At 39.6% G+C, this 15,314-nt stretch overlaps 2 protein-coding genes across 2 annotated transcripts in view; one reads left to right on the plus strand and one right to left on the minus strand.

Moving 5' to 3' along the window:
- Nucleotides 1-1,165: 1,165 nt before the first annotated feature.
- Nucleotides 1,166-2,986, minus strand: LOC125238117. The gene is made up of 2 exons (XM_048145404.1): nucleotides 2,857-2,986; nucleotides 1,166-2,779 (listed from the first exon to the last, which is right to left on the minus strand). The coding sequence occupies exon 2, from the start codon at nucleotides 2,636-2,638 to the stop codon at nucleotides 1,166-1,168; it is 1,473 nt and encodes a 490-aa protein (XP_048001361.1). The 5' UTR covers nucleotides 2,639-2,779; nucleotides 2,857-2,986.
- Nucleotides 2,987-8,802: 5,816 nt separating this feature from the next.
- LOC125237765 (digestive cysteine proteinase 1) overlaps nucleotides 8,803-15,314 on the plus strand; it is a 34,819-nt gene continuing 28,307 nt past the window's right edge. Inside the window, exons 1-3 of the mRNA XM_048144940.1 lie at nucleotides 8,803-8,889; nucleotides 9,613-9,700; nucleotides 14,512-14,617. Of these exons, the coding sequence (XP_048000897.1) occupies nucleotides 8,835-8,889; nucleotides 9,613-9,700; nucleotides 14,512-14,617 (249 nt within the window). The 5' untranslated portion in view covers nucleotides 8,803-8,834. The remainder of the gene's footprint in view (nucleotides 8,890-9,612; nucleotides 9,701-14,511; nucleotides 14,618-15,314) is intronic.

Below are 15,314 nucleotides of genomic sequence, written 5' to 3' on the forward strand. Positions count from 1 at the left end.
GAATGCTTAGAGATGGTAGATACAACACTGTTTCTTGGTTTAACATTGGACAAAAATCTACAATGGAGTCCTCATATAAAGAAACTAGCAAGCAAATTAAGTTCAGCCGCATACGCCGTTAGGAGAATCAGGCAACTGACTAATGTTGAGACAGCTCGCCTAGTGTATCATAGTTATTTTCACAGTGTAATGTCATACGGTATTCTGGTTTGGGGCAAAGCAGCTGACATACAGACTATCTTTGTATTACAAAAGAGAGCCATTCGTTCTATTTACAACTTAGGAACACGTGAATCAGTAAGAGAACTCTTCAAAGAAATTAATATCTTAACTGTAGCTTCCCAATACATTTATGATAGTATAATTTATGTTGTTAAGAATTTAGACTGTTTCACTAAGAATTCTGATATCCATAATTATAACACTAGAAACAAAAATAAGCTTGCCATAAAGAAGTTTCGTGTCCGTAAAGTACAGAAGTCATTTGTTGGGCAATGCATTCATTTTTATAATAAGTTACCTGACACTGCTTTGAGATTACCCCTCCCAGCTCTTAAGAACTACTTAAAAAAATCATTGATGTTAAAGGCTTATTACAGAGTCGAGGACTATTTGACAGACAAACATGCATGGCCCGAACCAGAAACTACAAAAAACGAATAGCAATTAAAATAATTGTATTATGTATAGAGGACACAGTTCAGATAAGAAAGCACATCAAATATTTTATATTTTATGTTGTGTAGGTAAATTACATATTTAATGATATTGAGATTCATATTATCTTTTTCTTCTATGACAATTTGATATGTTTTCTCTGAAGAAGAACGACGTATTATTAAGCAATAATATAATTTATTGAAATTGATTTCCATAGAGTACCTAGTCTGTTCATATTCTTTGATGAATACTTTTGCATGTTAAATTGTATGTTGTTATTTAATGCATGTTAATTATAAGATGTAATGTTTTGAAAAGAAGTTGCCCGCCGAGTTTCTTGCCGGTCCCATAGTGGATACCCCCCTCCCAACTGAGGGGGGACTGAAATCTTCTCGAGGCTGAGGCGTAGGGTTAGAGCCGGCGTAGCTTTATTTGACGTTCATATGCGCATTGTAATATGCCTACTTGAAAAATAAATATTTCATTTTCATTTTCATTTTCATTTTCATGGGTCATACAGACGCGCTAGCATTCTCAAGACTCCTTTCTTTGTAATGCCCCTGTCTACAGTCTCACTTTCAAAAGTATCGTTATTCAGATTGAGACGTAAAGTATCATTTTTCAAATTCCATACCAACCCGAGGATTTTCATTTCACTCTCTGGTTTAGCTCTCTCTTGCTTGGGAATCTTGTCCATGAACTCTTTGTCGTTCGACATCCAATCTCGTATGTTCATTCCTAATTCATTGAATGAGTTTCTAGTTTGAGCATACAATTTGAGAGCCTCTTCTCTTGACTGAACCGAAGTCACCAAATTATCTACATAACATTTATCCGCTATCACTGGAAGCAGACTCTTGTTAGTCCTTGAAATGTGGTATCGAATTGTTGCTGCTAAGAGGAAAGGGCTTGATATTACCCCGAAAGGGACTCTGCAGAATCTGTATTGAATGATGTTGTCTTCAGCCAGTTCTTTGTCCAAATCTTTGACCCAGAGAAACCTGGTCACGTCTCTGTCCTCTTTCTGTAGACCAACTTGAAGAAATGCTTTTTCAACATCTGCAGTGACAGCAATCTTCCCAATCCTAAATTTCAGCAGCAATCCTGTCAAGTCTTCCAGCATGTTTGGGCCCCTGTACAGGCACTCATTCAAGCTTTTCTCGTTTTTTAACTTAGCTGAAGCATCATAGACCAGTCTGCCCCTTTTTCCTTTCTGTTGAACCATATGAAAAGGTAGATAGTGAACAGGATGGTCGACTTGAGTGGAAGGATCCACAATTTCTATTATGTTAGCTTCCAACTGTTCCTTTAAGATTTTCTCATATTCTGTTTTATCTTCTTTATTTGATCTTCGCAATACACCCTTTAATCTACCAAAGGCAAGTCCGAAATTGGTAGGCAATTTTGGTGGATACTCTATCCATGGCCACTTGACCTGGTACCTTCCTTCACTGTATTTGACAGTCTTGTTGAAGTGCTGAACAGCTTCTTCCTCACATGTAGTTTTTGGAGAATCACATATCCCGATGCTCTCAAGTGACCATAAGAATTTGACGTCTATGGTACGCAGGGGAAGATCTGGTTCTGTAAAATGGTCTTGATTAATATCATGGCACTGGCAATACGTAGCCACAGATAGAATGTCCCCTTCCGTGTTGTTGGTAGCACTTCCTGCGAGAAACCAGCCAAAATCAGAATCTACTAGAAAGGTGTTATTCCCCAAGTCAACACTCTTTCTGATGAATGAAAAGTATAAGTCATTTCCAATCAATAAATCAATGCCTTCACCAGTAGAAGTATCGTCAGCCAAGATGTCTATCATCGGTGACTCTATCATAGCCATTGGTACCTTTGTAGTGATGTATGGGACTATATTCACTCTAATCATTCTTTCAACATTACGTTTACTTACTATAGTAATGGTTGCATATGGGCAAAGCATTTCTCTAGGCTTCTCTGATCCAAATGTATAAATCATTAGACAATCTTCTCCGTCAGGTTTGATATGTAGTAATTTAGCTATTTTGTTTGTGATGTAGGTACGTTGGCTTCCCGAATCAAGTAAAAGTCTAATGTGTAGACTTCTCCCGTCCGCTGTCCTTACTTGGGTTACAGCTGTCTGTAAGAAATTAGATGGCTTATTTAGCTGTATATTAACTGAAGTCATATTTGAAACAACCATGGTAGTGTCCTTACCCCGCTGCACCTTTTGTCGACACAATGCTCTATTGTGCATCTTTGAGCAATGCACACACTTCCTCCTCCTGGTACATCTGGAGGCACGATGCCCTATTTGAAAGCAAACGTAGCACCTGTCTTGCAGTTTCCCGATCCTTTCCTTATAGGTGTTGAATTTGGTGCAATCTTCACTATAGTGCTCCCCGTTACAAAATATGCATGTTTTCTTCATGCGTTTCCTATTTTGATTTGAGACAGCTTCCCTCTTTTGTTGCCATCTTCGTTTTCTCGTAGCAATTTGCAGCGTCGCTGTTGAAGCATCATGTTGAAGCTCCATCATGCTGGACTTCACAGGAATAACAGAACTCTCTGGATTTAAAACGACCAAACTCTTCGAACCTTCCATTGCTGTTATTACAGCATCTAAAGCTTTCCGGATTGCAGAAAATGAATCATCAATCGCCATCAGTCGCACTTGATATACCACTTTAGATGGAAATTTATTAAGTATAATAACTCTAAGGTGACTAGCATCAACTTTCTCCCCTAGAGCCTCCAATACCCTCAGGTGCTTCTCTATGGCGTTCAGAGTGCATCTACAATCTTCAGGTAAATCCTTTGCTACCGTAAGTTTTTGCAAAGCCTCGTTGTGAGCGTCAATGACCTTTGAAGGCTTACCGAAACGGCTACTGAGGATATCGACCGCAATTGGATAATTTAAGTTTGTAGTCTCCAAACCCTCAACTGCTTGAAGGGCTGGTCCCTCCAAAGATGCTAGCAGGTATGAGAGCTTCTCCACATTGGCAATATCCTTATTGTCGACATTGGCTGCAAACTTGTCCCAGAATGTATTCCACTTTAGGACATCACCATTATATTTGCCGAGTTCTAATTTAGGTAGACGTGTCCTATTATTGTTATCTCCTTCGTGGCAGTAGAGTTTCATGGCAATTTCCAATTCCGTTAGCACGTCCTCCGCTTTAATCTGCACGTCGCGACACTGTTTCCAAAGATCTTCTCTTACATTGGCGCTATCACCAGACAAATATCTGTTGAGGTCTGTTGTGAACGACGATAATCTATTATTAACATTAATTTTGACGGCAACTATCCTGTCCCTTTCTACGCCGGTCTCCATACTATGAAGAGCCTCAGCGGCTCCCGTTAAAGCTTCTGTTAGCCTCTCTAAGCGCAATTCTAATGTTGAAACTAAAAGGTCCATTTTGTACGCAATGCAAGCTACTGATACTCTTCATTTACTTATTAATCTTATGTGTGTCCTATTTGATGCTAATCTGCAATGAAATGCATTGATTTTGAGTCCACTTTAAACCATAGAAGTTTGCTAGTTTTACAAGAAGATGTTAATAACTATATTTACTTAATAGTGAAGTCGCCTTATATTTATTACTTACAGCGAGTTATTTAGCAATCTGCTCACACACTTTAGCACTCCTAAATTAAGTAATTACACAGTTTTATTTAATTTTTACTTCTAGAAACAAACTTTTATCACAGCACGCGAAAACGAACAGAAAACCGGGTAAGTTTACAAAACTTAAGCCATAGACTAAACTTCACTCTATTTCTTAAGCCTCCTTTACACGACCTGACCTATCAATCTGTCGTGTCCGCTGCCGATTCGTTCCAGACACAACAAATATACCGCATCGTAAATATAGCCGTGAGGGAAATAAAACAAGTAAATGTTTTAATATTTATTATTATCCTTACACCTAAATTAATTTGTAATAAAACAAACGAAGTAAGGTGCACAGAATGACAGATTTATATAATAAATTCCGAACGTGATGAGTTGTGTATTTCCGAACGTGGACAGAGCAGTGTTGCCAATGTTTAAAAGAATGCGTAAATACCGCTCCTGTATCAATAATTTTTTAAACACATTACAATTTCTGCGTAAATAAAATTTAGACTTATAGAACAAATAAAACTCATCTGTCGGCCGGTCCTCCGTGCAACATTAAGTACGGAGCTCGAGACGTGCACATTCTCTTCATGGTTGGGTAGGTAATATTACTACCTGTCTATACCCACCACAATGGTCATAACTACCCCATGTGTATACACCACTATGGGCATACCCAAACCAAAAAAAATTGAGTTGAACAGAAAATTCTCAATATTAAGTTATTTAATTTATTTATTCAATTCAGACATCAAATGGTCCAAGAAATGTGTTAGTTAAGTCGCTTATTATCTATGTTAGTAACAAAATTAAACAAGTAATATTTAATAATTAATAATTAAAAGTGACTTCGTCCTCTGACTCATTGCCCATAACAGCGGACAATCTAGCTTATTTGCTATCATGTTTAGAATGCTGTTGCTACTGCCGCGCACTCTGTCAAGCAGTGAGGCAGTTTTCTTGCGCCACACAGCATCGAAGCCATCTGTGCGCGCCTCTGCAAACATGGTCGACGCGCTGCAGAAACGCGGCAGTCTCAACAACATCCTAAACGCATTATTGTATTGGATGCGCAGGGCATTGTAAGCCCGCTGAGTATATCTAACCCACAGACTTGACGTGTACAGTGATGTACAGTAAGCCTTGAAGAGAGTAATTTTGACCTCATCTGTACACCGAGCAAATCTGCGGGCCAGCATGTTCGCTCTGACTGACAACGCCCTGCGCTCCCTCTCCATGTCTACGTCATCCTTTAGGTCGTCGGTTAGCAAATGTCCCAGATATTTAAACTGTGTCACTCTTTCGAGTGGAACACCTTTGAGGGCTATAGGTGGAATAAAGAAAGGGCATTTACTTCCCGCCTTAAATACCATAATTTTGGTTTTACTTACATTGTAAGCCAAACCATGTGCCGTCGCGTACACCTCACATACATCAATTAGCTGACGCAATGCGCTAACTGAGGGGGCCAGCAGTACCATATCATCTGCGTAACTGAGGTTATTGACGCAGACACCGTCAACGTAACACCCTGTATGAGTACTACTGAGCCCCTCAATCAGTGCATTCATATATAAACTAAAGAGCAACGGCGAGCTCAAACCCCCTGCCTCACTCCGCAGTTCAGACCACATGGGTCCGAGAGCTCTCCTGCCCACCTTACTCGATTTTCCTGGTGTAGATACCAGTATTTAAAAATTGATATTAACTCCGGTGGTAACCCTACATCTTTCAGTTTACGCCAAAGTATATCATATGAAATCGTGTCGAAAGCTTTCGAGAGGTCCATAAAACAGGCATAAATTGGCGTATCCCGGTCTGTATAATACCGGACAGTGTGCTTTAAACTAAGAATGGCAGCTTCCGTAGATAGCCCAGGTACAAAACCAAACTGAGCATCATGGGGTTTCACATACTTTTTTAAATGCAAGTTAAGCACACTGTCTAGTATTTTTGCTATTATCGTGGCCAAGGAGATTGGTCTGTAATTAGACTTATCGGATATATCTCCCGTCTTGCTCTTGATAATTGGTACCACCAGAGTTTTAATCATGTCGGGAGGCAGGTAAGAATGACCGATACAAAAGTTGTACAACATGGCAAGTACGCGTGGTAAATGACAACCGGCATTACGCAGGTGCTCGATAGAGAGGCCATCATGGCCTGGTGACTTTCCCTTTGACATTTTTCTAATCGCGAACTTGACATCCTTGGCAAGAATCAAGGTTCTCGCCTTTCCGTTGTCCTCTCTATCCAGCAGCCTGCAGGGGGGTCCTAAGGAAGACGCAACTTTAAAATGGTCCTGAAACATGTTTGCCACTTCCTTTGGATTAGAGACCCCGTCGACACTCACGGGAGTGCCAGGCTTAGCATTTAACTTGTTGGTACACTTCCAAAAATTTTTAAAGTCCGATTTAGCGTGATGTGTTGCTATTAAATCCATTTTGATCTGATCTTCGTTATTTTGACACCACTTTAATCTACCTTTGAAAATCTTCCGCGACTCAATCATCTTGTTATACAGTGGGCCGCTACTTGGTTTACCCCAGCCGACCCATGTGTTAAAGTGCAACCTGGCACTCGCGTGAGCCTCGCTTACATACCTGTTCCAACCAATGACTGGCTTTTTATGGCCTTTATGTTTCGAACTACCACGAGTACGAATTGCAGCTTGACATAATACACTTACAATGCTAACGTATAACTTATCTATAATGGCCTTATGATTATGATCTTTACAATAAGTACCACTACATTGCACGAATTCTAATGGAAAGTCAATATTTTTTAAGCTGTCCTCGCAAAGTTTCTGATAAGCACTGATCTGATCAGTATTACGTTCACCCCACCTTATTTTATCAGAGGTAAAACACCCCAACATCTTTTTTACTGGAGGTATATTAAACTCACATTTAACAATTAACGGGAAGTGATCAGACCAGTAGACATCATAATCTACATATATATCAACAACACATTGCTTTGCAGCGCTAGTCACAACACAGTGGTCTAGCCACCGCTTACATCCGTGAGCTTCACTAATGAACGTAAACGTTTCTGATGATAGCCCCAGTTTCTCCACATCGATACACATCCAGTCCTGATCCATTGAAAATTGGGACAGTTCACTATAAAACCTAGTATTTGGATGCGAATTAAAGTCACCGAGTATAAATGCTGAGTCGACGTTGTGTTCTTCAATTAAAGCGCTAATTAAACCTAAACAATCAGTCAGTTCCATTATATTATCAGCACAATCTGTAGGCATGTATACGCTAAATACTAGTAGTGACCGGTCATTAATTGTAATACGCACCGCCGCTATACGCGGATTACCGCAGTTAATCACGGAAACGCATTGAAATACCGTTTTGCGCCAAAGGATGGCAACCCCGCCAAACGGCCTGCCTCTTATCAAGCCCGCACTGGTATCCATCGCCGACGTTCCCGTGCTGCCGAAGTCCTCATGTATACTCGCCAAGAATGGAAGATCACATTCCATTAACCACGTCTCTTGAAGAGCAATTATATATTGTTATGAATGCAACCTCTAAACTCTCTCAGGGAAAATTAGAAGGGCCCCAAGTCCCGTGGCTCTTATCGGTGGATGCACGGCACAACTGAATCTCCAAAGGAGAACTCATCGTGCATCCCGCAACTCAGCACTCTTATCTCATGCTCAAGAACTTGCGATGAGTACTGAGGTGGGAACCATGTGATCCCCGACGAGCCTCCACAACAACCCCTACAGCTCATCCATCAGCCTCCATAAAGTAACCTCCAGTAACCCAAACCGATAGCATACCAGCCACCTCACATGTTGCATTCAAACTCGAGCTACACACAGAATATCGCTCAACTCAACAACTCAGCTCTATCTCAAGGTAGCCGTTAACTCATGGTCACTGCAATATCCATGAGTATATCAAATATAGCAATGTCTCACTTACCAAGAGCGTCGTACACGTGCCACACGGCGAATTACGTACCAGTACTCAGAGCACATCTCTCCACGTGTCTCAACTCGTTTCCGCTCTTTTCTCCTCGCGGTCACCTCTGACACTTGCTCACCTCCATCGCCAGTGTTACCAGTGAAGAATACGCTAAGAGTGACGGTTTGGATACATACCACAATAACAGACTTCGCGATCTCCGCGACAAAGGGGTTGAAAGAAAACGAAACTGACATTGCAGTGACAGGTTGCCAGCCTCTCGCCTACGCCACAATTTAACCCATATCCCACAGTCGCCTTCTACGACACCCACAGGAAGAAAGGGGGTGGTGAAATTCTTAACCCGACACCACCTGGCCAATAGAAATTTCATGCTTAATTATCGTCACAAAACTGACAGTGAGTTATTTTTTTTTAACAACTTATGCTAATTCTGAAAAAGCACACAAAGCGGAATAACAGTCGCTATGCCTTACCTCCACCCGATGACTCGCTCGCAAATCGCAAGTGTGATAAGGCCCTAGTGTCTGACCACTGCCGTCACATGATATAACGAACACTGTCCCATTGCTTGTCATTCAGTCGCCGCCCGCCGCGTCGGTCGGACCTGTACTATGCTGATCCTCGTGCTGTGTCTCGCGGCCGCCGCCGCCGGCTATGTTGATAAACGTAAGTTATTTCTGTTATTGCGTGTTAGTATTTTATCTACGAAGTAACGGCCAATACATCACATTCATGTTTTAACTCTCGACGCAAAATCGACGGGGTGTTTTGGGCCATTTTTTTTCGAAGTTGTCCACCCCACTTTTTTGGATTTGGAAATGTTTATTGTTTATGTTCCCACTCAGAATCGCGAGTTCTTTCAATCCTAATAGGAGAAAAAAAGTGTCCCAATGTTTTTTCCCACTTCGTTACCATTTTTTCATACATTTTGTGTGGCGGTAACGGAATGGAAGGTTTGAAAAATGTATGGAAATCTTTGGTCATTTTTTTTCTCCTATCAGGATCGAAAGACCTCGCGGTTCTGAGTATGAATCGCGTAAAAAATACCTTATGATTTGACAGTCTTGTCGTACGTCAAATTATAAGGCAAACAGTCTTTCCGACCCCCTTTTTTAACGTTGGGGAAATGCATTTACGCATGCCATCCGGTCCGGGGGACTAGGGGCGATGACGGGCTAACCAGTGTAGGACTAAGGGCCAGTTGCATCAACCACATTTGACAGACACATCATCGTCACGCAACAGACGTCTATGGAACTTCCTATACAATAAAATTTAACGAACGCTTTACCGGTGACAGCCGGTTTGGTGCAACCGACCCTAAGTCTTTCCGATCCCTGCTTATGAAGTAGGTTTTCCGTTAAATTTATAAGTTCCGAATGTTTTCAGAGTCGCCCCCGCAATGGAGCCCCGTGTACTCGGTGAAGGGCGCGATCATGATCCCTTACGCTGAGCTGGTCGAGCCGTTCTCCGCCTGGTAAGTTAATACCCCCCCCCCCCCCCCCCTCTGGTGCTTATGCTTACGTAATACTTGAACGGTCCCACGGACTAAGACATGCGAAAACATATATATTTTATAGTCAAGCAGAAAAGGAGACATTTTCTTCCCCCTTTTTAAAGTTATAAAAGGGCTTACGCTTGACCACAGTGTGGGGATACACATAATATACATACATGTCAATCTATGTATATGTTTATTATGTGTATCCCCACAACAGTTATCCCTTGGTTAAACATTTTATAGTATTAGGTATAATGTATTTATGGTTTTCCTGTTTATTAATCGTAATTAATAATACTTTACCTTATTATTATATAGCCAATTCATCATTAAAATTTTGCTTCCGTTATTCGTAAGAACACTAATTAAGGCCTACTGCAACTTGTAAAATCGCCGTGAATAGAAATTGTCAACAATGTAAATAAACTGTATAAAATATCAATATTTTAGCACAAATTTATTATTTTAAAGGTTGAGGATCATAATGTGAGATGAATTGATATAAATAACACATGGATTTAGCCAGTATCTGATGAGTTAGAATGGAAAATAAACATATTTTGACTATAAGGTTTGTTTACATTGTTCACAAATTCTATTGACGGGTACTTTACCTACTGTCGCGCCCCTCTTGTGCTAGCCTAGCTTGTGCCATAGATATCTCACGTGCCAATACGACACGCGTGATGGGCACCTTTGCACGGTTCAGCTCGTAAAGGTATTTTCCAATAAGTAGATATTCCGCGAATTCGCACGAAGCGCTTTGCTTCTTCTTTTCTTATGCGCACTGCCAAGGAGTGGAATTCCTTGCCGGCGGCTATATTTCCGAGCTCATATAACCCGGACTTCAAATCTAGGGTGAACAGGCATCTTCTGGGCGAGCTCACTCCATCGTAGTCCACGTCTTTGCCTAGTCTAAAGCACAGTATAATAAAGAGTACTATCGTACAGTATGGCCACTGCCGCTCCCCGCTGAAAGTGCCGCCCACTCCCTCTCGGTTACCTCATAGTTACCGCTTGTCGAAAAACGCGAACAGTCGACCATATTATATTTCACTCATACAAGCATAGTACGCGTTCACCTACACGAGATTAGACTGTGTGCTAGGAACGCGCCTCTTTCATATATTTTATCGCCAGTGTCCGAGGTGTGTCTAAAGAGTAAGCCCATTTATAATAATAATAAAAAAACTTTGTTTATAAGCAAATGCTGTTACGTTTCTAGACAAATAGATAATTAAAGTAGCAAGCAATACAATCTGGTCGCATTTGCTATCAGTGACGTTTGACCTTTACAAAGTTCACGTCAACAATTAAGACGCTCTTTGTTTCACTAATAACTTACTTAAACCAAAGATAGGTAAGGTACAGCGGGGCAAATCTCGACTGGGGGGCAAATGTAACTAGTCCATTTATTCAATGTTTTACAATATTTGCATTATTGATTAGATTGTCCACCGGTTATACATATATGGTAGGCGTGTTCAGTGGATACATGCAGAACTCAACATTATAGGGTAATAATAATGGAAAAAATGGATTAGTTACAATTGCCCCCCAGTCAAGATTTGTCCTGTTGTACCTTATACAACTCCCCTTCTTTCAATCTGACGACTGGTCCGGCCTAGCATGTATGTGGTTCTGGGTTCAGATAGATGTTTTCTATCCCCCTTATTCATAAACGTACACTAAAGTTATTACACCGATGAAGTCTGTTTGTCCCTTTCTATCACACCAATACGTCGGAAAGGGGGTATGTAATTAATACTAGCTTTTGCCCGCGGCTTCGCTCGCGTTAGAAAGAGACAAAAAGTAGCCTATGTCACTCTCCATCCCTTCAACTACCTCCACTTAAAAAATCACGTCGATTCGTCGCTCCGTTTTGCCGTGAAAGACTGACAAACAAACAGACACACTTTCCGATTTATAATATTAGTATGGATATCCTTTATATCCTTTTATCCTTTCTTGATATATCCTTTTCTTGAGTACCCACAACATCAACACAAGCTTTCTTGAGCTTACCGTGGGACTTGGTCAATCTGTGTGAGAATCTCCAATATTTATTATTTATTTAAATCATATAACCCTCAGATCCGTACTAATATTATAAATGGGAAAGTGTGTGTGTCTGTTCGTTTGTCCGTCTTTCACGGCAAAACGGAGCGACGAATTGACGTGGTTTTTTAGGTGGAGATAGTTGAAGGGATGGAGAGTGACATAGGCTACTTTTTGTATCTTTCTAACGCGAGCGAAGCCGCGGCAAAAGCTAGTTTTATATAAAAATGTCCTTACATTGCAATCGGATTTATTGGCGTACAGTTTGTAAACATCGTCGATTCCTTGAATGCGTATGCAGTGCAACATGTATCGCGTGCATCAAATTACGGTTCATATTGAAGATATATGTGTACATGTATTGGTATGTATGCTTGTACTGGGAGATAATTATTCAAGGTCGATTCTATGAAATACACGGTGTAAGGGTGTAACACAGTGGTGGGCAACTGGGCAAACTTTTTACATTCCTGGCCAAAATTTGAAGGAGTTTTAAGCTGTGAGCTGTGCCACATTTACACCAAAAATAAGTTTTTACTACAATGTTGGACATATCACACACTATTTTGAAGGATGAGATTAGCCCAGGACCGGGATAAGTGGCGTACACGAAGGGAGGCCTATGCACAGCAGTGGGCGATAAATGCCTGAAATTATGATGATGATGATGATTTTGAAGGACCGGTGAAGGGCCGGACAGTCGCCTTTCGCGGTCTTAGCAAGAACAAATAAAAAAAATATTTTCATAATATTTTTATTTGTATTTAATATTAAGTAGTTACACTACTTTCCATACTATAAAATATTATAAATGGGAATCAATATTTAATATATTTTGAAATAAGTTCAAAACTTTTGTATATTTTTTCTTTTTTTGCAAATCATAAATAAAGTGTATGAAAAGCAAAGCTTAATCAAAGGGAAACACTGCTTTATATGTATTAATAAGAGAAATATACAAATTTTTATTTCTACAGGCAAAACCAACTAAGTTTGCTACTATTTTTTTTAAATCGTAGTTTTATCGGCAATCAAATATAGCCTGGATATTTTTTACGATTAATTATTAAACGAGACAATACGGGCTGTAGAATGCTGTATACAAATAGTAATTTTTTTCATGTTTTCATATGAAATCGTACCTTCAAACATTAAAATCGCATTATCTCAAAATCACTTTTTTGCACATAGTTGGTATTTGCAGTAAGGGGACGATTTATTAAGTAGTTACACTACTTTCCATACTATAAAATATTATAAATGGGAAATTGTGTGTGTCTGTTTGTTTGTCCGTCTTTCACGGCAAAACGGAACAACGAATTGACGTGATTTTTTAAGTGAAGATAGTTGAAGGGATGGAGAGTGACATAGGCTACTTTTTGTCTCATTCTAACGCGAGCGAAGCCGCGGGCAAAAGCTAGTAAGTATACTTATACTTACTAATAATAATCGAGTATTTTAATACTTACTAATAGTAATCGAGTATTGCGTGCAAGTTATATACACATCTAAACGAGGGTTCATCGCACGAAACAAGAGATGAAATACTATTTTCAGTAACAATAACTTCTCTAGGTGTGTTATGTCTAATATTTTCATGAATCTTGCTATCAGCATTATAGTACATTGACCCAGAACAAAATATTATAAATAATAGGTCCCTGACCAAGTTTCGCATTATCTCATTTCAAGGCGTTGACCTTATATGTATCATTTATGTATATGTGAAACTAATGTCATGACATGAAAGTTCTGTACACAACTACATGCGTTGATTATATTCGCTATCTCTAAATTAAATTAAAAATATAATTTTCACCACACCAACTAGTAAAGGCTTACTTTGCTATTCGAAAACAGATAGCAATATTGCATTTTATCCACAAGAGTGCAAAGTAATTTCATACATAGTTTAATTTTAATTTTAATTTAATTTAATTTATTTAGGATTACCAACAGATAATACATCTTACATGCTCTTAAATCTAGTTTAACTTCATATCTTGAGCTGGCTGGTAGATTTTACCTGTACATGATGTTTTGAATCATAAATATTGAATAGATTGCTGGATTTGATTTAGTTTGATATTTTATAGTTAGTATTTTGTTCGTGTTGGTGTGGTGGAAAATTTTGTGTTTCACTCGGTGGCAAAGTTGTTTCACCTATCAATATACCCGAGCAAGCGAAAGATTCCAAAAGTGGAATCTTGAGCGTTGCGAGGGTTTCAAGGCACGTAGGTTAAACAACTTTGCCACCGAGTGAAACACAACATTTTTCACCACACTAACACGAATAATATTGATTAGCACGTGCTGTTAAACAACATTACCCCCTTGTAAAACAATAGTACATTGTGCAACAAGGGGAGGAACTTGAATATTACTAACGAGAGTAAGTTAAATCGCGAGTTTGTAATATTCATACTCCCCGAGTTACACACAATGTTTTTCATCACACTTGCTATATAAAAATATCTATCTATCTATCTATAGCAGTGCCCAGCCCATCTCCACTTTCTGTGTCCAATTTCCTCCACCACGTCTTTAAGTTAATATAAAAATATGTAAAAAGATAAAAAAAAAGTTAAATACGGTACTAGAAATTTCATAACTCCCTTGGGAGAATGATTTTTCTATAACTCACGCTCCGCCTGCGTGCGAAATCATATTTAGTGTGCGAGTGTGATGAAAATAACTATTGTCGGACTGAGTTGACAGTTGTTTGACAGGTTTGACAGCAAGAATGGCAAGTCTCGCATAGATTACTACGGACAGATGGTCAAGACTTACCAGATGACCGCGGCCGTCTACCCGAAATACGGCACCATGATCAAGGTAAGTTCTACAATCATCATTTTTAGGTTTCAATTAAAGGCAAAGTGAAAGTTCACAGGCCATTACGGGGTCAAAGGAACTTTGACCAAGATGCGGTGAAGACCTGGGTTCGATTCCCGGCTCGGCCAGCAGTGGGCCTTGTCGTTTTTTCTTTCGTGTATGATATCTATTTCAATTTATAATTTATATGTAGTAGTGTGACTGCTTGAAAAAATAAAAAAATACTCGTATTCAATAATAGTTGTTATACAAGGGTGCAAAATTGTATTTTAACGCCGAGTGTGGAATTGAAAAACGAGCAAGTGAAAGGATCCTATAGTTGAACCACGAGCGAAGCGAGTGGTTCGAGAATAGAACCCTGAACTTGTGAGTTTTTTAACACACGAGATGTAAAATACATTTGCACCCGAGTGTAACACAAAACTTTTCCCCTCAAAAGCGAGGAAAGTACAACGCAAAAAACGCGTTAATCACTGCTTCCAGTAGTTCCACAGGTGGTAAATTATCGTCATCACTAGATTCACTCACATTATCAATTATAAGCAGAAAAACTGACTATATTCAAGGTCAATTACTTTATCCACTAGTGGATAAAATGCGTTTTTACCCGCTGGTATTAAAGGACAAAACACGTGTTTCCGAGCTAGTAAGGGGAAAAATAATTTGATTTGTTCCCTAGTTGTATATTGTTCATTAT

Source organism: Leguminivora glycinivorella, chromosome 22 (assembly GCF_023078275.1).
Source record: "Leguminivora glycinivorella isolate SPB_JAAS2020 chromosome 22, LegGlyc_1.1, whole genome shotgun sequence".
In the NCBI taxonomy this organism is placed as follows: domain Eukaryota; kingdom Metazoa; phylum Arthropoda; class Insecta; order Lepidoptera; family Tortricidae; genus Leguminivora; species Leguminivora glycinivorella.